This window comes from Gracilinanus agilis, chromosome 2 (genome assembly GCF_016433145.1).
Source record: "Gracilinanus agilis isolate LMUSP501 chromosome 2, AgileGrace, whole genome shotgun sequence".
Classification (NCBI taxonomy): Eukaryota; Metazoa; Chordata; class Mammalia; order Didelphimorphia; family Didelphidae; genus Gracilinanus; species Gracilinanus agilis.
In genome coordinates, this window is record NC_058131.1 from 376,059,399 (window position 1) to 376,086,825 (window position 27,427).

Below are 27,427 nucleotides of genomic sequence, written 5' to 3' on the forward strand. Positions count from 1 at the left end.
GAGAGTGAAATGGGTTGGCTTAGGAAGTAGTAGTTGCACACTTTTCTCCCCACACCGGAGGCCTTCAAACAAAAGCTGAAAGATTTATCAGGCATGTTGTTCAGAAAATTCATGTCTCTAGTCGGGCTCTGAGGTCCCAACTCAGAGATTATTTGATCCTATTTATTTTCCATCAGTGGTGAGGACACAGTGAAATAGAACCAACGTTGTTCACATTTACTGACCTCTTAAGAATCTGAGAAAAGAGAAGTTGTTTTTATGTTTGGGTAAGCATTGTGTTCTACTTTGAATTTGTATTAACTTAATGAGAAATAGTAGAGGAGGGAGGGAGATTGTGAAACAGAGACAGAAATAGCATATTCTCAACAAGATGCCCAGGCTTATAGTGTATGTGCAGGCATGTATTTGTTGGTGTGTGTATATTCTGAGAAGGGATTGGAAGGCTTTACTAGACTGTCAAGATTTTTGATTCACGCAAAAAAAGGATCCCATGTCTAACTTTTAAAGCTATCATTCTAATCCAGACCCTGGAATATTTATTTCTATAAATGCTAATAAAGGGAAGAGGGACTACTTCATACACACAAATAAAATTAATTCCAAAATTTTAGTATTGTCCTAACACTAAATTAAATGCAGATGCTATTCTATTTCATTCCATGACCAGGACAGTCACCTGCCTTGTGGACTCCCCTATATCTCAGTTGTTTCTTAAATAGTGTTACACATCTCAGCTTTTCAGAGCACTTCTCTATGTTGAGAAAGCTACTTTTTCAATTCAGTAAGTTGCTTTTTCTGAGCTAGCTGAAAATGACAAGATTGGCTTAAAACTAAACAGAAGACCCACGAACCTCAGAGAACTGAATAAGAGATCAAGCTGGATTGAACATGGAAAATTCACATTCTTAATAACCGTAAACATCTGCCCTGAAACAAAACCCCATTATTTTGTTTTGTTTTTAAACACCAATGCTCTTCTGATGATGCTATATGGCAACGAGTCATGGATTGAGTCTAATTGCAGGTCCCTCAAATGATTGGTATCAACTGCAAATATTATTCCCAGCTTACCGATGGGAAAACAAATGGAGAGTTTAAGGGAACTATGAGTATAAGGGTCACACACTTCATAGTGTCAGAGTAAGATCTTTAGTTGTTCCTGGTCCAGTCTGATTAACTATACCAGACTGAACTTCACTGGATATGTCTTTACTCCCAGTTTAAAAAGAATAGACTGAAGATGCCATGTCATATTTCTTGAGATTCCCACTGCTGAAATTAAAATGTTCTTTAAGAGTAAGTGCTAAGCAATATGAGTGCATTCAATGAGAAAGATTCCTTAATTTTTTTATACTCTGAGTTTTCCACTTTCTAAAATGGCATTTTTATTTGCAGCCTCTATCACCCACTTATTAACTTTTAGGTTGACTATTTGTGAAGATTTTTTATCTCCAATACTTATATTAACATTTTTCTTATTGCCCTACCACTATATTTAGGACCATTTTTATTTTTAAATCAAAATGTCAAACATTTACTCATGGTAAATTCTGCAACATTTCCCCAAAATTTTTAATTTGAAAAATCCTGCTATTAATTCAGAAAGAACACATTGTGGTTTAAGTCACCTAGTCACATAGTATCAACTCAAAATATAGTATCACATAGTCTCAAAGTTGAGGATGGGAAGTAACTAAGTGGGGAGGGAGGTAGTCAGAGAATCCTTGTGAATTTTGATTGTATCCATAAAGCTAAATTAAATACATCCCAGGCCACACATGACTTGGTATTGTGTAGTGGCATTTTGCATAGTAGAGAAACATGAAACACACAAAACAGATTTTAGCATGAGTAATTATATTTGTTATCCCTCTTTTTCTGATGCCTAAAAGAGATATTACTTTGACAAATGTTGAAATTAGAATACATAAAGGGAAATAAAAGCTATAGAGTAAGAAACAGTAAATAATTTTGAATAAATCAAATGCAGTCATTAACATTCTAAAAAAATCCAATTAAATAGTTTACTTGACTAAATGTGGACAATACAGTATAAAATGAATTATTTCCCTGATTCTGAAACCTAAATATTTTCTTAAGGACCCTTCATGTGATTACAGAGATAATAAAATGCCAAAGATGAAGAACTGGTTACTAAAACTAGAAGTCTAAAAATTTTTTTAATAGGATCTGAAGGAAATCTGACATTCTTTAATATCTGTAAAATACTGAAATATTGATGCAAATCTATTTGATTTGTGAATAACAGCTAATAGAGTTGGCTAGAGGTAGTGGGAATTAAAAGATCAAAATGCAAGAAAATAAAATCAATTATTCCTCCTATAACTGTCCTATTTCATTTCTCTATACTACATAAGAAGATGGCTAATATTACAGTTTATACTAATTACTTGAGTTCCTCTTATAAATAGTGCTATAAAATGAAAGAGCAGGTTCTTAGTCATTTAGCTTTCACGATAAAAAGCATATAAAATCCATCTACACAATGGAATATAAAGCATTTCCTTTAAACCCTTTTAACTTGTGTATGGATAAAAATCTAATTTCTTAAAAAAAATGAGATATTAATTTGACAGAGGTTGAGATTAGAATACATAAAAAGGAAAAAAAACTACAAAGAAACAGTAAGTAATTTTGAATAAACGCAGTTATTAACATTCTGAAACAATCCAATTAAATGGCTTACTTGACTAAATGTGGACAATATAGTATAAAATGAATTATTTCCCTGATTCTGAAATCTAAATATTTCATTTAAGACAAATACATTGCTAATTTGCAAAGATATATACTATTTACTTTGAAAGGAGAAAAAGTACTTGAAATGTATACGGATAAAGTAAACTGGAAATAAAAGTTGAATTGCAAATATGAAATAATAAATGAATAGAGAAATGATTTATCTTACTTCAGATATTTATTAGTGTCAAATTATTTTTTAAAACCTGGTTTATAAGAGGAAGCCTCAATAATATTTTAAGAATAAGATAAATTTTATTTTGTAACCAAATTACTTGGAGCCTAGATATTTTATACACAATATTATAAGATTTTAATCTTTTTAATGAAAATAAATTCACATTGGCAAATTTATCCTAATGATAATTTACAGAATGGTGTCAGCTATGAGGCCTATTATCAATGCCCATTTCATAGCATCTGATTTGTAGTTTATATAACATTTATTATGATATATATAACCCTATATTTTTTCTTATCAAGTACTGTGCCATCCTTACTATGGAAAATGCAAGTTAATTTTTATTTCTTTCTTTAAAAAAAAGTGTGCATTTTTGTGCATATATGCCTTTATATATAGCTAAATAAATGATTCCCCTCTCCCACTTTGACCCTAATGTTCCTTGTTAGGATCCTAGGGAATTAAAATTTATTCTTCTTTCTTTTACAATTTGAGTTAATATTCATATGTAGAATCCCAAAGGGGAAAGCACCTCTATCAGAAGCCTCTAATTCTTATTGGAGAGAATAACCCATGTTACAATTATCCTTCTGGCACTGGTCAAACATTCAAGGCAGAACTAGGTAGGAAGAGGCATATGCTTATTAATTGGCTAATACCAAGTATATCTAAACAGTTTTGCTTCTTGTCTTCTTTTGCTTGCAAGTTTAAAACTATCCTTAGGTTTCCCCTAATTACAGCTTCATAGAGAATCATCTATCTGGGTCCAAATGGCCCTGTTATCTTTGGGATATTGGTTAAAATTGTCCACATCTTGTTTGCCAACCTAGAATAAATGAAGAAGCATGCCAATCCTCTGTCCTCAAGCTTCTCAATTCCTGTACCCCAAAATTCCAAAATATAGATCTAGAAGTAAAAGTAAATAGATAATATCTTGCTTCCAATAAATCTGGACTTACCTATTCCTACCCCCAACCCTCATCGTTTCCTCCAAAGGAGGAAGCATCTTTAACACAGATCACAAAGATGAGACATTTCCCTACAAAAGGAAAAACCATGCCACCTTAAAAGAGCTCCATACTATCATTCAATATGAACACAATTGGATGACCATAGCATCTACTACCAGTCTTTAGATAACTGGAAAGAACATCCTCTAATAAGGCACATTTGGATGGATAAGTCTTTCTAATGGGCTTTCTCCTTCCTCCTCTTTGGAAAGGCTATTAGATTACTAAAAAATAACTCATTTGGGGGCAAGAGACATGAATAGGCAATTTTCAGATAAAGAAATCAAAAGTATCAATAAGCACATGAGAAAATGTTCTAAATCTCTAATAATTAGAGAAATGCAAATCAAAACAACTCTGAGGTATCACCTCACACCTAGCAGATTGGCTAAAATGAAAGAAGGGGAGAGTAATGAATGCTGGAGGGGATGTGGCAAAATTGGGATATTAATGCATTGCTGGTGAAGTTGTGAATTGATCCAACCATTCTGGCTGGCAATTTGGAACTATGCTCAAAGGGCTATAAAAGAATGCCTGCCCTTTGATCCAGCCATAACATTGTTGGGGTTGTACCCCAAAGAGATCATAGATAAACAGACTTGTACAAAAATATTTATAGTCACGCTTTTTGTGGTGGCAAAAAAACTGGAAAAGGAGGGTATGTCCTTCAATTGGGGAATGGCTGAACAAATTGTGGTATATGCTGGTGATGGAATACTATTGCGCTCAAAGGAATAATAAACTGGAGGAATTCCATGTGAACTGGAAAGACCTCCAGGAATTGATGCAGAGTGAAAGGAGCAGAGCCAGAAGAACATTGTACACAGAGACCAATACACTGTGGTAAAATAGAATGTAATGGACTTCTGTACTAGCAGCAATACAATGATCCAGGACAATTCTGAGGGATTTATGGAAAAGAACGCTACCCACATTCAGAGGAAGAAATGCAGGAGTGGAAACACAGAAGAAAAGCAGCTGCTTGAACACATGGGTTGCGGCAGACATGATTGGGAGTTTTGATTCGAAACTACTACACCAATGCAATGATCAACAATTTGGAAATAGGTCTTGATCAATGACACATGTTAAAACCAGTGGAAATGTGCATTGGCCAGGGGTGGGGAGAGGGTGAGGGGTGAAGGGGAAAGTAGGAACATGAATCATGTAACCATGTTAACTTTTCTAAAAAATGAATATTAATAACTGTTAAAAAAAAAAGAAACATTAAAGAGATCTGCAAAAATATATAAAACTGGGGGGGCAGCTGGGTAGCTCAGTGGAGTGAGAGCCAGGCCTAGAGACAGGAGGTCCTAGGTTCAAATCCGGCCTCAGACACTTCCCAGCTGTGTGACCCTGGGCAAGTCACTTGACCCCCATTGCCTACCCTTACCAATCTTCCATCAAGGAACTAATACACAGAAGTTAAGGGTTTAAAAAAAATATATATACATATATATAAAACTGCCACTTCTCACTAGATTGTTTTTGTTTTGGAAAATATAATTATTTTTCATAAAAAAAAAACTTATTTGGAGAGGGATTTTTTTATAAATGTAGGAATTAAAAGGAGAAGGTAAAAATGACTAAGCCTTGTATTTTAAAATTCATCATATTCATACAGCCTAAATTCAAAATGCTGCAATAAGTAGCTCTAATTTAGTAATTCACTCTAAATACAATCATACAAGATATTAAGTTGAGTATTTTAATTTTATCTTTTTTTTTCTTTTTGGCTGTAACAGTGCAATAACAAAGCAACAGATTGTACTGGAAGAATAAATAATATCAATAAATTTTTTAAGGAAAATTAATCTAATGGCAGTATACAGAGAGAATTAAAAGAGGAAAAAGAAACCTAAAGAATGGAACCAGCTATAGGCTACTGTAATAACCTAGACATGAAGTTATTTGATAAGGGTGTAGACTGTAGTAGTAGTAATGTGTAAGGAAAGGAACAAGTTTAAGAAATCTGAGAAAGAAAACTAAAATGGAATATTATCACTAGAAATGGGGAGTCAAGGTTGATGGATTACCATATACTTTTCATATAGTTAAATACAGGTAAATATTAAATTATCAGCATTATTAAAATCTCATAAATTTGAGTGTTCCAAAAATCAATAAATTATAAATAGTCCTTATAGATTATTTGTAAAGTCTTCTTTCATGATTCTAGAAACTCCAGAGGATTTCAGTAGCATTTTCTGTTACCTAGAAGAATCATTAGAAAATATATTAGCATATAAAAATGATGGGTTACTTTAACTAATTATTATCATTAGTTTCTCAGTATTTATAGCTAATTACCAAAGTATATCATACACAGGGCTTGCTAGAATTTTGTCTCGTCTCTAAATCCATGAATCTGTAAAGCACATTCAATCTGCTTCCTTCTCCAAGTTAACTGGAATGCAATATGTTCCTCCAGAATACTTACCTTGATAAATACACCAAAAATGCATTGACATTACTGAAAAATCTCACCTTTACTTAGAATAAGATGGAACTTTTTAAATCTCTCTCCATATACAGGGAGTGTAACAGCAAAAGGAAGTGATTTCCCTTCTCCTTTTAAGTTTAATCTTACAAAGTAATATTAGGATAATACTTTATATTTAACTTATTATTCCCATATAAAAATAATCATTAATAATTCTTTATGAACTATCTGAGCCAGTGCTCTGCACTAAATTGTTTCCCTCCCTTCACTAAAGACTAAAGACTTTGAAGAAAATGAGTAGAAGTTCATGGAAAAAACTGTTCTCTCTGAGGACAGAACTAAGAGGATGACCAGACAAGGGCAAAGAGACTTTTGATCCACTTGCAAGCAGTTTCTTCTTTCTTGATACTTCATTGGGGTACTGAATAAGCCAAATCTTTGTTTACTTCATTTAATAAATGTATCTCAAGTTCTTTGATGAAGTGGAAAGGAGAATTCTTGGAGGAAATCATTGAAGGACTAAAATGATTCTCAGATAATGATCCTATAGGATCCAATAGGATGCAACTTTTTAAGTTACAATTGTTCTGAGACTGTTACCTAAATTCTGAACCCTTTCTCAATCTTGACTATGGAATTTTATTTATTGTTCAAGAATATCATGAATCATAATTCCCAAAAAGTTCTAGTTAGAGAAGACTTTCAAAGACAAGGGAAAGCTCTGCCCATTTTTGGACTTTTCTCTTTAAGCAACAATAGAATAATTTAATTCATAAAATTCTTTCTGGCATGCTTGTCTCCAAAACAAAAAGCATCTTTTTTTATTCCGCAAAGGTTATTTTTGAGTTAACCAAGCAAATTAAACTTTTCTTACCTTCCTTCAAAGGTACTTTGGGAGAAAAGTTTTCTTTACTCTCATGCTGAAAAGCTTTAGAAGGATCAAACCGCTTGAAACCTTTTGCTTCATTAACTTGTTCCTGAAGTTTTTTCCCTGCTTGTTTTTCCTTATTCAGTTGAGAACGGAGTTTAGAAACCTCCTAAATAAAGAATAAAAAAATCAACATTTAAGTAATTGGTATTTTGTAATAAGAGATATGCTAAAAATGTTCATTGTAAATAATGCACAAAGTTTCCAAAGCACAGGTTCTTAACCTGAGACAGAAAGATCCCAAAATATCTGTGAACTTGGATGGGGGGTAAAAATTGCCTCCTTATTTCCACTAAGATAATTTTTAATGAAAACATAAAAATTTCACTACAACTGAGATTAACATTCCTTCCTTTTTTAAAAACATTCTGAAAAAGTCACCCAAAAGTTTCACTAGACTTACTGCCAGAGGGGCCCATGACACACACAAAAAAGTTAAGAACCTGGGTCCTAAAGGATGCTTTAAAAATCAAAAGATTTAAGAATAATAATCAATTATGAATTTGGATTTTTTTTCCTTTTAGCATAACTGTGAGCTAAATTGAGAGATGATTTTCAAGATGGTCACTTAAATATTATCTTAATTGACATATGAATAAGAATGTTATGATTTAATGGAAAGAATAATTATGTACATGGAGTTAAAGGATCTGGGTCTGAGTCTAGGTTCTTCCACTTACTATTTAACTTACTAGTAAGAACTTGAGTAAATCATTTACCCTCACTTTAGTTTCTTCATCCAAAATATGAAAAAGAGAAGGAGTGGTATGGGCAAGATGATCTCTAAGTTCCCTTGCAAGTCTAAGTCCTATGATCCTAAAAGGAAATAATCTCAAAATAGAATATCTTTCTTACTCTACTTACCAGTTATCATATAATTCACATTAAAGGCTTTCATTAACAAATAGAAATATTTATGACATTTTGTCTACTGTTCCTTCATATAGATAAAGTTCTTCTATCCTCAAAATCTTGTGGTAAATTGAAACACATAGCATTTCAGGATATGATCTGTAAATTTGTTTATTCTACGAATGAGAACATTCCTGGTAGAACAAAATTGTTAAAAGAGGAAACTGAAATCTAAGTCAAGGGAAGAAAAGGTTTAGAGTAACTTCCTCACTATGTACTCACTATAAGGTCAGGCCAAAAGAATTTACTAGATAAATTATGTCACAGGATACTCAAAAACTCTGTAGGTTTGATAGATGCACCACTGCTGGTGACTTCCAAGGATTTAGATGAGAGAATGGAAAAGGGAAAATAAACAATGTATAAAATAGAGAAAGTGGATACTTCCACTTGTATAGTGGTAAGTTTGAATTGAATTCCTGGCAAAATTCTAAAATAGATAATTTTATCTTGTTAGTAGTTAGTTAGAAGTAGATGATTGAGGGAAGCGAGGTGGTTCAGTGGTTTAAGAGCGAGGTGGCTCAGTGGATTAAGAGCAATCCTAAAGATGGGAGGTCCTAGCTTCAAATCTGACCTTAAGACAAGTCCTACCTGTGTGACCAGGTGGCAAGCCACTTAACCCCCCCATTGTCTAGCCCTTATGGTTCTTCTGCTTCAGAACCAGTACATGGTAATAACACTAAGACAGAAAATAAAGTTTAAAAAAAAAAAAGGTCATAATCAGTAAGAGTCATCCAAATTAATTTCATTTCTTTTTAGAACAAGATGGCTACCATGGGAAAGCTCTGGATATATAGTTTATAAAATTTAGAACTGGAAGGATGCTTAATGATCTAATCCAATTTCTTCATTTTAATGATGAGGATATTAAGATTCTAAGGGTTTAGTGACTTAGATAAAAAGGAGCAAAGCTAAGATTTAAACCCAGGTCTTCCAACTCAGTGTCCAGTATTTTTTCTACTGCATCAAACCACCTCTTTCAAGGACAGATACTAAATGTCTTTCTGAAATCCAATGTTTCGTGATGTCATTGTGTATTAACTGTAAAGAAAAAGGTTGAATGATAGTATTTTTAGGTAGGCATAGGACTGTTTGACTGGATGGATTTATCTTTAATATACAGATATTAATCTGAAGTAACATGATACATGGTTGTTTAGGACTTAAAAATTAATTTTTGACAATGATTTGGATAAAATAATGCACGGTATTCTTATAAAATATGAAAATGACACAACACTATAAGAGGGGTAACCAATAAGTTAGATAACAGAATTGGAATACAGAAAGTTTAATAGGTTAGGATGGTAAGCTGAAGCCAACAACATGAAATACCATGGAATTAGATGTGAAATTTCTAGTTTTGGGCTAAAAAAATCCCCAACAAACAAAAAAACCCTGCAGAAGTAGAGGCTATGGTGTATTATCAAGAAATAAGTCTCCAAAAAAAAGACCTAGAAGTTCTATTTGACTTCAATAAGTCAAAAGCTTGATTATTAGGAATCTACAAACCTGATGAAATCTTAGGTTGCATTAATAGAACCAGTGTCCGGAATGGAGATTTTTTTTTAATGCTATGATCTGATTAGACAGGCTATATCTAGAGTACTTTTTCCAGTTTGGGATGTCATGTTTTAGAAAGGAAAATAAGAGTATACTAAAAGGAAGGCAACCAAAATGTAAAGGGAACTAGAAAACATGCTATTAAAATCTGTGGAAGGAACTAGGGATACTTAACATGAAGAAGAGAAATCTGGAAAGGTGTGAGAGATGGAGATAATTATCGCCCTTCGAATATTTAAAGAGTTGTTAGGTGGAGGAGATAGTAGATTCATTTTGTTTGGACCCAGAGAGTAAAACTAAAAGCAGCAAATGAGTTACTTTGAAATAGATTTGAATTAAACTTAAAACTTCTTAATAATTGGAACTGTAAAAAGATAGAATGATCTGCATATGAGGTAGTGATTTCCCCATCATTTGAAGTATTTCAATAGTAGTTCCATAATGATGTTTGAATATCGTTAGAGGGAGATTCACTCAGTCCAACTCTGTGGGAGAGTCGTCTTATTCTTGTGAGTGAAAAAATGAAATGTTAAATTACAAACCAATTTAAGCTGGTTATTTTCTTCCTTTAATTTCATGACGTGTTTGATTTTTTGCTTTTGATTCTGATGACCCAATAATTTGGCATATGATTCACTAAGTTTATTCAGTTCTTCCTGTGTAGCACCATGTTCATTCAATAAAGCTCTCTTTTCTGCTTCAAACGCATCCAATTGTTGCTAAAAAAGGATTAACAGAGAAAAATTTAAAGATCAGAATTTGTAAGCTCATCCACAAACATTCAATTAAATTTTAGCAATTAAAATTTAACATATAATTCTAGCACTTCTTAGAGCATAATAATGGTAAAACGATTACTGAATAAGTTGAGTTTTCTTTATCCTCAGACTAGAAGGTATTCAATCTTTAAACAAAAATCAGAAACTAAACCAAATTTTTTAAAAGAAAAAATTATTAGAAAGGCTAATTCAAAAAATTTTAGCATAACAGTATTATGTTTTAATAAGAAACACAATAGAAAAAAGTCACATTATGAAAGGGAAAGAATTTTTTGGGAAGAGCTCAAGTCACAGCTATAGTTGTTGGCTTTTTTTTTTAACCCCTTACCTTCAATCTTAGAATCAACACTATGTATTGGTTCCAGGGCAGAAGAGTGTTAAGGGCTAGGCAATGGGGGTTAAATGATTTGCTCAGGGTCACACAGACGGGATATGCTGATGCCAAATTTGAACATGGCACCTCCTGTCTTTAGGCCTGACTCTCAAACCACTAAGCCACCTAGCTGCCCCTCACAGCTATTACTATAGTAATTGACATTAAACATTTCTAAGGTAAATCAAAAGTAACTTTAAATTTATAGTGGACAAACCTCAAAAGGCTTTGTTTTGTTATAAAGTTCTTCATAAAGGAGACGCCATTTTTTCACATCTTCCGTGAATTCCATATTATTTTCTCTAGTTTTGCTAAGTGAAGAAAAAAAAAGGCTAATTAACAAAAAGTAACATATTTCTAATATAAAAAATAGATGTTTATAAGATATTACCTTGTTTCTTCCATTACAAGTTGTTTCTTAAAGTCTTCACTTTGTTGCTTAAGTTTATTCTGTAAATCAGATATCTGTTCTAAAGAAGAAGCTATTGCTTCTCTTACTTCTTCTTCTTTAAGGGCCAACTTGCTCTGCATGTCTAGAAACATCCTTAGATTTGAGGCAGATTAAAAAAAAATCAACTAAATATTCTAGTACTTCATGCAAAACAGCAAGATGCATATGTATGATTTTAACTTTCATTTTAATTACCATAAACATCTAATGTTAAAATTCATAAAAGTAAAATCAAATCCTATAAACCAACGAAATAGAACACACAGCAATTCACTGCCCGAACTAACTGGTTTATAACAAAAATCTCTAATTAAATCTTATTTTTATGCTTCTCTTATGAAGATAAACAGATTCTACTATTCTAGTAGAGTTCTGGGCTCATTATGTGAATTACTGAAACCATTTAGTAAGACATGGGAGAATTATAATCTATAAAGGTGAAGGAAGTACCACAATGATAAAATTGGAGCTGTTTTGAAATACTAATGAAATGTAAGAAGGTTTATATAAGCATGTTGCTTAGCATTTTCTCTATAGTACTTAAGTGTGTAGGTGGCTTATACCTTGTATATTCTTCATCCTTTTTATTTTTAGCATGCTGAATCTCCACCATTTGCTGCTGAATAAGCTGAACTGTTTTTTCTGCCTCAGAATTCTTTCCTTGTAGTGATGAATTCTCATGCTTTAGATCCGTCATCTCTTTAGCCACTGATACTTTATGGCTTAACAAGAACGAAAAAAGTCAAGGTAAGTTTTTTAACCATTGTGCAGTGACAAACTATTATACTGTCAATTTGCATAGTTCAAAACCTATTTGATGCACACAGGATGAAGAATGAGAAAGGTTCTAATTCAATTGTACCCTGGGACAACTAAAATTCAGTAAAGATAATAGTAGTTGGGGTATCATTCCTCAAGTGTTCATCTTTCATCATTATGTTTCCAGTGTAAGTTTTACAAAAGATACATAAAAATTGGAGAAACTGGGTGGTAGACTAGATACCTTTCAAATTCAGCAGTGACTTCTTTAAGATTTTGTAATGTATTGTTGTATTTTTCCTGCCAGTGCAGAATGGCCTGATTGTGTGCTTCACTGCTTTTCTCAATTTCATCCTGTTTCCTTAGAGGAAAAAAAAAAAGATAAAACTGATTTTTTTTTTGGCCAAAGGGAGTTTCTAAAGAATAATCATTGGGGTCAAATTATGCAAGAGAATGAGACTGACAAAAAAGAAACAATTGGCATAAAGATGTTTCACCAAAATAGTTTCTCTGAAACTATTACAAGGCTATTTGGAGTCAATATAACAATAACTTTTCTAGGGATTGTTATTGCTCAAGGACTTGAGAAAAGATATCTTTATTAAAACAAAGAATAGAAAGAAAAGCTTTAAAAATCAGCCTTTTGAGGGGGCAGCTTGGTGGCTCAGTGGACTGAGAGCCAGGCCCAGAGTCGGAAGGTCCTGGTTTAAATCTGTCTCAGACACTTCCTAGCTGTGTGATCCTGGGCAAGTCACTCGACCCCTATAGCAGCCCTTACCACTCTTCTGCCTTAGAAACAATAGGCAGTATTGATTCTAAGATGGAAGATAAGGGTTTAAAAAAAAAATCAGCCTTTTGAGAAAAGTTTCACATACTAAGAATGGACAACAATACCAAAAAAAATTTTTGCTTTGAAAATATGCTTGCTTTTAAGCCAAAAATCAGATTAGAAAACTAGGCAGAACTAAAATAAAACTGTAGAGAAAAATTTCAATTACAAAATATGTTTGAACAATGTAAGAAAACAAAGTCATGAATAAGTGAATTAAGAACCTATCACCTGATCCTCCTATCAATTTGATACTTTTCAAGATAGAAAAGACCTTAGAAATCATTTAATCTAAGCCTCTTATTTTATAGATGAGGAAACTTCAGCCCAGTTAGTTCAAGTGATTTGAGATGCCCGAGTCAGTTAATGGTAGCAGTAGGGCTAGAACTCAGGCATTCCGAATTCAAGGCCCCTGTTCTTCTACACAATCAAGAAGCTAAATAACCTCAGAACTTGCCTCTTTTTCAAAAGATCACAATTAAAATCTGTAAAGCAAAAGAACCAAGACAGAATGTTTTTATTTGTAATTTCAACTTAAAAATTAAACTAAAGATTCTACAAACCCCTTAAGCTTTTCTTCTAAGAGTTGGAGCTCTGTAGCTCTGGATGTATTCTCTTGTTCCAGTTGCTTCACCAGTCTTTCAGCCTGTTCTTCCTTTTGTTGCAGTTTATCTAGCTCACTCAACACTTGTTTTAATTCTTCTTCAAAAAGATTTTTCTCATTAATTATCTCTTCTTGGAATAGACAAAGCTTCTGATTAAGACTAGATGATAATTCCTAAGACCAAACATCATCCCAAATTATTCTTACATATTAGAAAACCAAAATTGAGAGGTGCATATCAAGGTGGAATCAATCAACACAAAATACTAAGCTTAAGAATTAATAGAACAATATTTCTTCATATTGGAGAACAAGTAAATATTTACCTGTTCTCGTTGAAGACATGAATCAATTTCTGTCTGCTTTTGTGCCAGCTTTTCATTTTCTTGTTTTTCTAGAGTTAATCTTTTTTTCAAGCTTAGTATCTCAGTATTGAGATTTTGTTCTTGTTCTTTGTCTTGCTTGACAAGTTCCTCTATAAAATGACATTTCAAAAACATAACTAGATAAAGCATTATACTTGGATGAAAGCAATTTCATATTAACAGTCCATCTCTTTTTTTACTATTTAAGTAGATTTAAGTATTCATTAAACAAAAAAACAAAAAACTCCAACTGCTTTAAGTACACTTAATTATCTGTCCTGTTTCTTCACAAACTATATCATGCATTAATTCAAGTCTATAGAAATAAATATCATTGTAAATTTTTACCAGTTCAAACCAACTAGGGAAGAAGTAAAAAAACTGAATAATTCAATAACTGAAAAGAAATGGAACTATAATACTAATTAGATTGACTGTTCTGGGGGGTGGGAAATGCTTAATATTGGCAATTATCATACATAAAAATTATTAACTGGAAGGTTTTTAAAAAAACCTACTTAGACTATTGAGACAAGTCCCCCTATTGACATTAATGCCAAGAATAAATCATGTTAGAAAAACTTAAATTCAATTAATCATATACTCTTATAATAATGTACTCCCAAAGAAGTTTTTGCCTGTTATAACATTTCATAGTCTTTAAAAATGCTATAATTAATGCTGATTTAAAAGCCTAGTTCTTTACTTATCACCCCACCAGAAAATCAAGAATTATGTTTAAAGCAGCATTAATGAATTAACATTATTAGAGGCTTAATGGTTTTGAATAAAAAGCCTATAAAATAGATTTTATTTCCCTGACCATTCATATTTATATAGCACTATTTTCTTTCTTTCTTTGCTATTTTTAAGCTATCATTTATGTGATTTAAGTAATTGTACCTTTTTCCTTTTCAAGTGTCTCACATCTAGTGTTCAGGTCTTTAATGTTTTTAGATAATACATCCACATTTTCATCCAGAGATTGCTTAAGGATTAAAATCTCTTGATTCTTCTGATTCAAAGTCTCTTCTAATTGGACAATATCCATCTTATATTTTTCCATTTGATCTGATGTACAGCTTCATTTAAACAAACAAAAAAAATCTAAATCTTGTTAGATATGTTTCATATTTTACTAATTAAGAATCACTTGAGAAAACATTTACATTACCTGATTTCTGTAATATATTTCAAGAGGTTTTCAATTTCTAATTTTTCTTCAGTGTTTTCTTTTTCTGAAGTAACTCTACAAAAAATGATGGGATGTATATTTTAATATAATCTCAATAAAAATTATGGCCAAGGTAAAGTTTTACTTTAAAGATTTTTTAAAATTACATAAATTGTTAGGTTATGTTCTAAGACTAGTGAATAATCTTTTGAATAGCTTAAAGAAAAATTCAGAACCTATTGAGAAATTCATGCATCATAAGATCATCAAACATAACTCACTGAAAAACCTCAATTCTCTAGATGGGGACATAATAGTAGTGGAACCACTTCATCTTTAAGTTTACAAGTCAATAGGAAAAAAGGTACTCTTGTGGAAAGTGAGTCTAAAAAATTCTGACAATAGGTCTATGTAGAGAAATTATGAAAAACAGTTTAATAGAGGCTTTCATTCAAATTAGTTTTGCCCAATGTTAGTCTTTTTTCTAGTTTACCAACTTACATTTTTTCCTCTAGTTGGTCCAAATTTCCTTGAGAATGAAGATTCTTCTGTGCCGAATATAGTTTGATTTCCTTCCCTTCTTGTTTATCAACAACATTCTAAACAATAAAATGAAAATTGGTAGTAGGAAAAAACTCTTATGGTCTTAATAAAACAAACTTGAAATTAGTATTTACCTTCTTCTTTGTTTCCATCTTATTCTTCAGTTTCATTAACTCTAAGCTTAGAAGACTTATTTTCTTCTGGTGGCTACCATCTTCAGAAAACTTGAAAACAATTTAAAAATCAGAAACATTTTAGCTACAAATAATTATTAAATAGTGTCAGTTTCTTGTCGACCTAACTATAGTCTTTTCCAAAATGCTGCGATAAGGATAATCAGCTCATGATGTAAGAGCAGTTCCAATTCTCCATTACTGATCATACAGACTCACACACCTTTTATTTACTTTGTCACATCTGCTCCTGGACATCCTGATATGTTTAGAGGCTACTTAAGCAATAGCTAACCCTTTGCTATGGACTCTTCCTTCCAAGATCCCAAAGCAGACCTATTTGCCTCCTTAAAACACTACTAATTCAAAATACCCACTTTAGCTCTAAACATGCATGTAATAAGCAAAGCCAATATGAATCAAGGTTTAGTAGAATTGTGCTTTTCTCATTCAATAGAGGATGATTTTTGGCAAATACTTAGAATTTTCTTATAGGTACAACAACCCATTTAGTGTACCAAAAATCATTATCTAATTGGCAAATCCTAGTAGAGAAAATATGTACTCTAAAGCATGTTTACAAATTAATGTGATTTTCTTGTAGATTATTTTACTGGCTCAAAATGATAAAAGATTATATTATACAAACAAAAAAGAACTTTAGCCCAAATTTTCACCTTCTTCTATCTATAAGCATTTTCATAGGAAGGGATTTATTGACTCTGTTCACAGTTTTCAAAATTATTAAAATGTGAATAGAACTTTTTAGAAATCACTTAATTTAAAAAAAGTAGTCAATTAAGTAAACTCCTTAAATTGCTTTTTGGTATCAAACTTATTCACTGATTGCATAAAATCCCTATAACAATAATTGTTTCTTAAAATCATAAATAGGTAATTCTCCTTATTTTGGTCAACTAGCCCATGTGCAATCAGTAGCAGAAGGGGAAAAAAATAAATTAGTAACTTTTTAAAATGAGAAATTTTTTTAAAATGTCACTTTAAGAAGAGGGAATAAAGTTCTATTCAACAAATACTTTTAGTAACATACTCAGAAGAAAAAAAAAGGGGGCAGCTGAGTGGCTCAGTGGATTGAGAGCCAGGCCTAGAGTCAGGAGGCCCTAGGTTCAAATCTGACCCAGCCCTTACCATTCTTCTGCCTTGGAGCCAATACTCCAAGACAGAAGGTAAGGATGATGATGATGATGATGATGATGATGATGATGATGATGATGATGATGATGAAGAAGAAGAAGAAGAAGAGGAGGAGGAGGAGGAGGAAGAGGAAGAGGAAGAAAAAGAAGAGGAAGAAGAAGAAGAGAAATATGAAAAGGGAAGATAGATTTTTGTCAAAACCTGGAAAACTATGGTAGAGTAGAAAAGAAGTAAAGATAGAGACCCAGGTTCAATTCCCCGTTCTGTTCCCAACCAGTCTGGTGAGTCAGACCATTTATTTAGGCATTTTGGGCCTCAGTTTCCTCATCAATAAAATAGGGAGGCTATATTATCAGGGTCTTCCTGCTCCAGAAAGTGCTGTTTTGGGTTTTTTTTTTTAAATTTAAGAATTGTCAGGGTATAAAAGAAGGTGGCTATGTACCATGCTGCTCCCTACTGGGAAGGTCTCCCAAGTTGAGAACAAGTAGCTGAGAGACTGACCATAAGACTAATATATCCCAGAATAAAACTACTTGAGGGAAAAATAAATGCATATATTAACTATATAAAGAACTATATGATAGAGTGAGAGCTCAGTGATAAAAAGGGATAGAGTGGGAGACCCGAAGTGCAGCTGACCTGAGTTCAAATCTTGCCTCAGGCACTTACTAACTATAAGCATGGGGAAATCACTTCACTTCTGTCTCAATTTCCTCATCTGTAAAATGAGGATACTAATAGCACATAACTCACATGGCTATTATGAGGACAAATGAATTAATGTGAAAAACACTGTTAAAAGCTTAATGTACTATATAAATTAAGATTATTCGTATATAACTTACTTATACATGCATAAAAATGCATAGCATTATTTATTTTAAAAGAAAAAAATTAAGGTATTAATTATAATGCTAATAATCATGAAACTAAAATTCTGCATGTATATTAAATTCAAATCACATTGTCTATGATTGTTCAATAAATAATGGATAAATTTTTTTAGCTTAAATCCTTTCAATCTTTATAATAATGTTTATTTAAATTGGGAGGAGGGAGTGTGTGGGTAGATTAGGAAAAGGAACTTCTGAAGAACAGTTGCCACAATGTGTCTTCTGGGCTAAAATAACATGTGTCAGTATAACCATAAAAAGAAACTTTCTAGCATTCATAAATTTAGTTTGAAAAGACAAAAAAAATCTTCCAAGATACGTAAATACATTTTTCTTTTGCAAAGCATGGATATTCTGAACTTAATGCAAATATTCAATAAAATTATTTAAAATCTGTATTCTTAAAAAACAATTATGAAAAATGATTACGAGAGCAGCTTTCATACTCAAGGAATAAGTTTAGTAACTAAGATTACAACTAACATTGCTGACATAAACAAAAATAATTTGAACTTAAATGTAAGGCCTAAATACCTTTATTTTTAGAATTTCATTAGCTCTAGTTAATTCAATAAGCTGCTTTTCCAAAGATGCAATATTCGCTAAGAGAGATGTTTTTTCTCTGACTGCTATGTTGAGCTTTGCTTCCATTTTCTCAAACTCTGCTTCCAGATCCTGAAGATGTTTATCCTGAATTCCTCGCTCTTGGACTAGGGCACGTATCTAGAATCAGAAGAATGAAAAATAAAGTTCCATATCTGCAAATACACACACATTGAATTTCATATACCAATAAAACCTAAATTTTGCCTATTTCAATCAACCAGTACTAACTTCCCATTCCTATGTTCCTTTTACTTTAGCTGTATCTTACCTACCCCAAAGGTATTTTCAACAATTTGAATAAGAATCAACAATTTTTTCCCCCAATTGGACTTAACAATTTAAAGTAATCTTACAGGAAAATTTAACAAGATTTAAGATTTACTTACGGATGAAATTAAGCAGTTTCAGGTCCCACAGATTTATGTATATAAACTGTTATGTTTGGAAGGGATCTTAAGAGATCTTTTTAAGGAAATGTCAGAGCAGGAATAACTTCAAGGTCACAGTAGTTCTGTTAGTAGTAGTTAGTTAGTAGAACTAGTTAGTAGCTCAACTGGAATTAGAACTCATATTCTAGTGTCCAATTCAGGGATTTTTGAGGGGGTGGGGGGAGGTGAGGTTTGCTATACAGCACTTTCCTCAATTCCCTTAAAAAATATTCTTATTTATAAAATCATACAAAAAGTTATCATACCAACAATCGCTATTATTTTTCTTATTTATAAAATCTTATTTATATTCTTATTTATAAAATCATACAAAAAGTTATCATACAATCACTATTATTTTTATAACCATAAGCTTTCAAATACCTAGTATCCCACAAAAAAGCTTTTGAATAAATAAATCTCACAAAAATTATTTTCCATTCCATTAATTTTAGGATTGTCATTGGTGTCAACTTCTAAAATTTATAAGGTATTTTACCAGAAATCATTGAAAAAGTAACTACATTATAAACATTTACTGAATAGTTATTATGGAAAAGATATTATGCTAATAGCTAGAGACACAATGTATCTTATGTTATACAAAGACTTTTTGTACTTCTAAACACCATGTCATATGAAATGGCTCTCCTTGTTAAGGCAAATCCCTCTACATGCCATTCTATCTCATATTCTTTAGGAGATTCCCCCATTTATTATCCCTACTCTTACTAATTTTCAATCTATCCCTATCTACCAGCTGCTTCTCTACTGCCTATAAACATGCTCATGTCTCCCCCATCCTCAAAAAAATTCTCAGTAGATTATCTCATAACTCTCCTCCCTTTTGTAGCTAAATTCCTTGAGAAGGTTATCTACAATAGATGCCTATACCTCCTTTCCTCTCACTTTCTTTTAACTCTATACACAGTCAGTCTTGTGATGTCATAATTCAACTAAAACTGCTCTTTCCAAAGTTACCAATGATCTAACTGCCAAATCTGATGGCCTTTTTCTCAAGCCTTATCCTTCTTGACCTTCTCTGCAGCTTCTGACACTGTCAACCATCCTCTTCCCCCTAATACTTTCTTGTAAATGTTTGTGACACTCCTGGTTCTCCTCCTACCTATCTTGCCACTTCTCAGCTTCCTTTGTTACATTTTCATCCAGGTCATGCTCATTACCCTTGAGTGATCTAAAAGGCTCTGTACTGGGCCCTCTTCTCTTTATAATATTTTATTTGGTGATCTCAATAGCTCCTTTGGATTCAATCATTATCTCTCTGTTGTTAATTCACAAGTCTACTTATCCAGCCTTAACCTCTTATTCAAACCTCTAGTCTTACACCTTGAACTACCTACTGGACATCTCAAACTGGATATCCAATAGACATAAACTCAAAACAGGCAAAAGTGAACTTATTATTTTTCTGCCTCGGGTCCTTCCCACTTCCTAATTTCCCTATGACTATTGAAAGTGCCATCATATGCCTAGTCACCTACACTCATAACCTAGGTATCATCCTCAGCTCATCACTCTTTTCTCATTCATCCCCTCCAAAGTCTTGTCAAAGACTGCTGATTTTACCTTTGCAATATCTTTCTAAAATCATCTTTCTAAAGTGAACTTCCTAAAATGCATGTCTAATCATGTCTCTCCTTCCCTCTTTTCCCTTTGCCCCCTCCATTCCTTTCAACATACTCCAGTGGTTCTTTGTTAACTCTGCTTTGCTTTGCTTTACATTTAAGTAACTGAAAATAATTTTTTCTTACCTCTTTCTCCTGAATCTTCAATTTTTTCAGCTCTTTAATATTCTTTTGAGATTTTGTCTATGAAAATAACAAAAGATGCAATAATAAGCATAATTTATGAAGCTAAAAATCTTTGAGGCGAATCAACTTTTAAGGAATCTATTTTATACTTAGAGAGCTCATCTTGCTCCACCACAACAGAGTTAACCTGGGTTCTGGAAAGCTGTGCCGGCAAAGCACAAGTTTTCACAAGACTTGCAGAGGGCACCAATGCCAGTCTGTGCCTTCATTATGGGGAGCAGCACAGTGGCTCATCACCAGGAGGCTGATCAGTTAATAATGAATTCTTTGGTTACTTCAACTCAGAAAAGAAAGAAAAATACAAAATGACCTTTAGGCCTATGCTGCCCCTTCTTGCTTCAGCAGTGTTAAGGGCAGAACAGAAGACAATGGGGACTGAGAAGCTAAGAATAATACTGTTTAGTGGCTTTATATAGCACTAATTTAGTTGATGGTATTCTAAATGTGAGACCTATATTCAAAAACAAGTGAGTAAATATACTATTTGAGGCACTTAAGTCTGTTAGTCTTGACATTTTTGCCATAAATGAAGCCAGAAAATACAGTTGCAGCTAAATGGAAGATTTATGGTTCACAGATTTTCCTTAGAGTAGCAAGTTAAGAAATTGGTGGTGGTGATTTCATCAGATGTCCAAATATAATTTCATGTGCATTTGGTTATCTTGCACTTAAGTGCTCATGATAAATATTTATCAAAAGTCCACTATGAAAACATTTGCAGCTTATGGGGCCACATGTTTTACAAAGTATGAAAACGTAGAGAATTTGAACAAATAACTAGTTAAGGTCCTCCAAATTCAATAAATATACACTTGATAATGGATGTCTTCAGCGCAAAATTGGGCACAAATATAGTTCAGGACAAAAGACTGAATGTGGTCAAAGACCTTCAGAAGACATAGAAGCCTCAGGCCTATATGTTATGAATTCTTTCTTTTGGGGAGGGAAAAAACAAAACAAAGTAGATGGCCTAAATATAATAAGTAACAAATAATAATACACAGAAATTATATTGATTTTAACACACTGGAAAAGCCTAATTACTAATATGAATCATTCTTGAATCTACTTCAATCAACCAGACAACTGACTTGTAAAATAATAAATATAGGTATTTAAAGTAAACTAGAAATCTGAAAAAAGTTGAAAAATTATACATTGTAATATCAGAAGGTAAAACATTACGGGCAGTTATCACCTCACAAAATAATGAAAAGCAATGGTGCAATTTGAGAGAAGCCCAGCTGAGAAAAGTATTCCCAAGGACATCTGAGGATGAAACTAGAAGAAAGACAATAAATAAAAGACAGGAAAATATACACAGAAATGGTTTGTGCTGGAGGTGACAATTTTCCTATATGCAAGAGAGGCTACAATAAAAATGCAGCTGCTTAAGAAAATTAGGGTTTTAAATTCTTGGTTTGGAAAAGTTATAATCCTTTTTCTAAAACCAACAGCAATATAAAATACAGGGAACAGCAGTAGATAGAGAACCAGGCCTGGAGGCAGGAGTACCTATATTCATATCCAGACTCAGACACTTACTAGATGTGTGATGGATAACTCACTCAACCCTGTTTGCCTCAGTTTCCTCATCTGTCAAATGAGCTGGAGAAGGAAATGGCAAACCACTCTAGGATTTTTGCAAACAAACAAACAAAAACAACAAAAACAACAACAAAAAACAAATAGAGCCACAAAGACTTAAGAGGCAGCTCAGTGGTTATGAGTCCTGGGCCTGGCATCAGGAATTCCTAAGTTCAAATCTAGCCTTCATTGCTCTGTGACCTTGGGTAAAAGGATCCACTGAATTCACTGGAGAAGGAAATGGTAAATCCCTCCAGTATTCTTGCCAAGAAAACCCCTGAATGGTTCTGGTCCATGGAGAAGAGTCCATGATGAAGAGTCAAACATGACTGAACAACAACAAAGTAGAAAGAACCAAGTAAGGGATTATAAATTTAGAAATAAAACTAAGGTTGGTAACAAATTTTGAGGAGATAGAATTTGTCATTAAAGAAAAAAATCTTAAGCAACAATAAGTTTGAACTTTAGTATCTAAAAAGACTAAATTAAGGTCAATTTATAGTAGGACATGAAAGGAATTTAAAACAACTCAAGAATGAACTAAAAGGTCCTTTACTGTACTCAAAATTAAGGTAAAAGGCAATGATTCCTAATATCTTATCTACTCATAACTGTTCATAGATTAATTATCTGGAAATGGAAGAAAAAAGTTTCAAAACGTGCTTTCCCTGTTAACAGTATCCTTTTAATTCTCCCAACAATAATTCTTAGAGGATTGAAACCTAATCTATTGGAACTTTTAATAACACCATGAAAATGAGCAATGATCAGTCTTTTCTCAATCAGTAAGTTCAGTTTGGAATGTGGATCAACTAGTATTTTTTTTTACTTTTATAAAATATATTCCAGGAACTAGATTCTTTAAAGTACATATACATTGTTATACACTGTAGCTTTTTGTATCAATGTTCTCGTTACCAAAGGATGCAACCTCCATAGAAAAGGTCTGCAATTCCTGCTACCACCAACTGCCACTTTAAGGTCAGGGAAACTAACCAATTTGCTGTTTCACAGTGAGACACAAGACAAGGAGAAATATGTACTAGACAGATCAAATCACCTCAACCATTTCCCTTAGTCTTCCATGGAAACTGGAGGACCCTACTGACCAAATGCCCTAGAACAGTCATGTTCCCTAAGCTATCAGCCCTGCTTTCAGCCTAACCCTATCATCTAGGGGAGCAATCTCCCCACGAGGCCTGCCATACCCCAAACCATCAATACCAAGTAGATGAGGCAGGATTTGAAAATGATTCAAAATCCAGCATTCTTTTATGTCATACTGTATTCTTCAGTTAGAACTCAATATATTATATATATACAAATAACCACAGAACTTATGTTAAGCATTGCTTCTCTTTATATTTCATTAGTGATGAATAGAGGATTAGATTTTTCACTATATGTTTTAAACAGGTACTGTATACTCTTTGGACATACCACTTATCCCTCCTCCCCATATAACAAACACACACATGTATATAATTCCATATACATAGAGGTACTAAACAGTTTTAGAATAGTGTTCCCTCAACCCTACAGTTTTTAAAGAAATCTCAAGAATTATGAAATAACAATCATTTCATAGGAACAGTTGAAGACTTGAGTCCAGTTGAAGACTTGAGTCCATTTGGAATTAATAAGTACATTTAAATGAGATACATGTGACCTTGCCTAGAACAGAATTTGTACTAATGGTGTCAAATAGAAGATTACTTTATGAACTTAAAAAAAAAGGTTTTACTACAAAAAATACAGAAATGAATTTCTTAACACTTTGAACAATAGCTCCTACTCATGCATTCACAGATTAATTCAGTCAGTCAATGTTAATATCTTTCATTATTTGGTTTATATCTATCACATAAAGTTTCTTACCTTTAATTCCAAAGGTTTCAGATTTTTTGCAGTTGTGGTTGTAGGCCTGTCTTTACCATTATTAATACCCTCTTGATTTTCCATAAAAGCTGCTATAAAAATTAAAATTTAAATATAAATAGAAGTAGTAATTTTTCTAAACATTAGATTTTAAATATTTTTATATAATTTATACTAGCTTTAAAATAAAAATACAAAGTAGCAGCCCAATTTAATCCTTTTGATCTAGAATAAAATTTAGAAAAATAGTCAAAATTTTATTCTTTCTTCTTATTTACAAATTCAGTTTCAAATTATATCTTGGCTAAACCTATTTGGAATGGAAGAGTCTAGGGAAAGGGTGATCATGAGGAGAATCCTTTTATCTGTGTCCACATACCTTCATGTTGCTATTTAGATTACTTGCTAGGTTTAGTACTTAATTACATTCATAAAATGTGTCAAGTACAGAGCAATTTAGTCCTTCATAATTCATTTGATTTTGTACATAAGAATTGCTTGCAGCTTCAATTTCTAGCTCTCAGAAATACCTGGGAATCTCTCCAAAATATAAAGTTTCCAAATTTTTAAAGCTTGTTATTCAATTATTTTTTATTTTTATTAAGTAGATGCCCTATATGTAAGTCAAAATGTCAGGTGCTGTGGAAAGCAGAGACAGAAAAGAAATATTCCCTGTTCTCAAGAAATATAAATTCTGCTGGGGGGAAAAGTAACTTGTACACAGATAAGCAATACAAAGTAATTTTAGAAGGGACAGATGAGGGAGATGAATAAATATGAAAAAATTATATAAAAAGTATATAGTTTGTCCCTTTCATTTTGGAAGGTATTATTACCCTGATGCTTCCTAAATCGTTGTGATTTCTCAAATGATACAGGCCCTTTTGGTATTTCTGAAGTTTTGACATCATAAGCTCCTGGAGAAGGTACACGACCTAGAAACAACAAAATCAAATATCCATGTTTTATTTATTCAATGTATTTATATAGTAAGATTTGGGAAATTAATAGATTAGTAGTAGCAAAAATGGAATTTGTAAAATAGAGCTGTTTATTTCTCTTCACATAAAAAAAATCAGCTGTTTGTTGGTACTAAGAATCATAGAGAAATATTTTACTGTCTTGAATGACCAATACAAGTCCTCCTTGAAATAGAAACTTCATAGCATATAAGGGCATTAAGGAATACTTTTTTTGGGACTTTGGATAACTAAAATCCTGTTGCAAAAGAACTATAACTATTGATTTTAGTTTGTGGCAAATATGAAAAGTTAAGTCAAAATAAATGACATCCTGCAACTTAGCTTAGTCCTTTGGGCCCTAGGCATCTCTGGCATAAGAATCACCACCATAAGAAAAACAACATAGCCTCAGATAGATTAAGGGAAATTCATTAAATATAAACAAACTAAATAAAATATGAATTTGCATTAAATTGTTTTTTAAACAATGGGATGATTTTCATTTAGTGAAATGACTAACAAAGAAAAAACTACAATACTTTCAATGGGAGAGTAAAGCAGAAAACATCACAGAATCCTAAGATCTCTACGTTGGAAGGAACCCCAACCATCATCCAGTAAAAAGAAATCATAGTTATAATACTTCTGGTACAGTCTTCTAGTCTCTTTAAAGACTTTCAGTGAGGAGAAACCTATTTATAATAAAGTACCTAAATATATATATACAACTTTAGGATTTTCAAAGCTCTTTAAATTATATGATTTTATCTTCATAATAACCCTCTAAGGTTGGTGCTATTATTATACCATTTTGGAGATGAAGAAACAAGAGTCACAAGGAGGTTGAGTCACCCAGGATAAAACAGCTAGTAAGTAGCTAGGGAATTATCTGATGGACTTCCTGACTCCAAGCTAAATACCAACTCCACATACTTTGCCACCTAATTTCAATGACTACTTCCTAAAACATTCCACTTTGGAACAGCTGTCTCCCCCCCCCCTTATTTCCCACTGAAATTTACCTATCAAAATTCCACACTTGTAAATATAAGAACAAGTCAACTCCTTCTTTGGTATAACTCTTCAAATTCCTATAGTCATGTCAAGGTGTCACTGGATTTATAAGATCAAAGTGAACTTTAAAAATTAACTAGCCCAGTTATTCTTAACCTGGTATTCAGTGATTTTTAAAAAAAGTTATATCTGTATTTCAATATAATTTGTTTCCTTTGTGATACTACCATTTTAATTTATTTTAAAACATTATTCAGAGAAAGGGTTCATCAGACTGACAAAGAAGTTCATCAAACACACATACACACAGACTTGGGAACTGTGACCTAGTCTGATATGCAACAGATGAAGAAACTGAAATTCAAGTGGAAAATGACTTGACACAAAAGAAAAAGAGTAGAGTTAGCTTTAGGACTCCAGCCTCACAACATCTGGTACAATTCTTTTGACAACTAAGAACAAATCTATTCGTTCTCTCTTAATAAAGTCATACCAAGTAACGCTAGAAATAAGGCAGGGAACCCAGTGGAACTGCGCGTTCCCTATGGGAGGGGGGTGGGAGGAGGGGAGGTAAAAAACATGAATTACGGAACGGAAAAATTTTCTTAATTAATCAATAAAAAAATAAAAATAGAAGTAAGTCAGGGTCTCAGGGGCCACAGACTTGGATTCTGAGGAAAGAAAGCTTCTGAGGGAGATGGATCATGAAAAAGGTCAAGAGAAACACCCCTGGCCTCTGATTTCAAATTATTCAGTAGAAGCCTCCCCAATTGAAGACTGCACAGGCTCTCCTCTATACGCACCAGAAGGGTCATTGAAGCGTTTTAGCGGAGCCTTCGGGAAGGACATATCAGCAACTAGATGTAGCCTTCAGACAGGATGGACCACAGCAACAGCAACCCTCTCACTTAAATTCGAAAAGTTCAGCTTGCTTGCCTCCTTCTCAAGAACAGCCAATCAGAACGTCATTTCCTTCTACTGCACCAATCCTCGGAGGAAGCATTTATGAGCATGCGCAAATGCCTCTGTGGCCAACCAGTTAGGTAGGCAAACACGCATGTGTGAGGAAACAGCCTATAGCCAATCTGGTGATCGCCATTTCCAGGATGGTTTCTGATGGGCAGATGAAATGTACGCAATTTGGTTTTCAACTGAGTAGTTGAAAGCTTAATGAATTTAGCCCGACTTTCCCATATCTCAGCCTTTCCTTTCCTTAACACTTCAT

General features: G+C 32.9%; 1 protein-coding gene across 2 annotated transcripts; it reads right to left on the minus strand.

The window, feature by feature from the left end:
• Window positions 1-3,738: 3,738 nt before the first annotated feature.
• On the minus strand, window positions 3,739-27,051 carry HMMR (hyaluronan mediated motility receptor). 2 transcript variants are annotated; one of them, XM_044661715.1, is made up of 18 exons: window positions 27,006-27,051; window positions 25,063-25,161; window positions 24,227-24,318; window positions 20,702-20,758; window positions 18,430-18,618; window positions 15,809-15,898; window positions 15,633-15,730; window positions 15,132-15,206; window positions 14,861-15,039; window positions 13,919-14,067; window positions 13,552-13,766; window positions 12,404-12,520; window positions 11,964-12,122; window positions 11,341-11,493; window positions 11,167-11,260; window positions 10,340-10,516; window positions 7,269-7,431; window positions 3,739-3,767 (listed from the first exon to the last, which is right to left on the minus strand). In XM_044661715.1, the coding sequence occupies exons 1-18, from the start codon at window positions 27,049-27,051 to the stop codon at window positions 3,739-3,741; spliced, it is 2,181 nt and encodes a 726-aa protein (XP_044517650.1). The 2 variants fall into 2 exon arrangements, with proteins under 2 accessions (XP_044517650.1, XP_044517649.1); XM_044661714.1 differs by lacking the exon at window positions 3,739-3,767 and adding an exon at window positions 5,585-6,165.
• Window positions 27,052-27,427: the final 376 nt, after the last annotated feature.

What these genes read in the sequence shown, in the direction of transcription:
- HMMR (XM_044661715.1), bottom strand. Translation starts at nt 27,051, where the DNA reads ATGTCCTTCCCGAAGGCTCCGCTAAAACGCTTCAATGACCCTTCTG. An exon ending in CTTGTAATGGAAGAAACAAG is followed by an intron (nt 11,261 to 11,340) that starts GTAATATCTTAT and finishes TTCTTCACTTAG; the next exon opens with CAAAACTAGAGAAAATAATA. An exon ending in AAAATAACCAGCTTAAATTG is followed by an intron (nt 7,432 to 10,339) that starts GTTTGTAATTTA and finishes TTCTTTATTTAG; the next exon opens with GAGGTTTCTAAACTCCGTTC.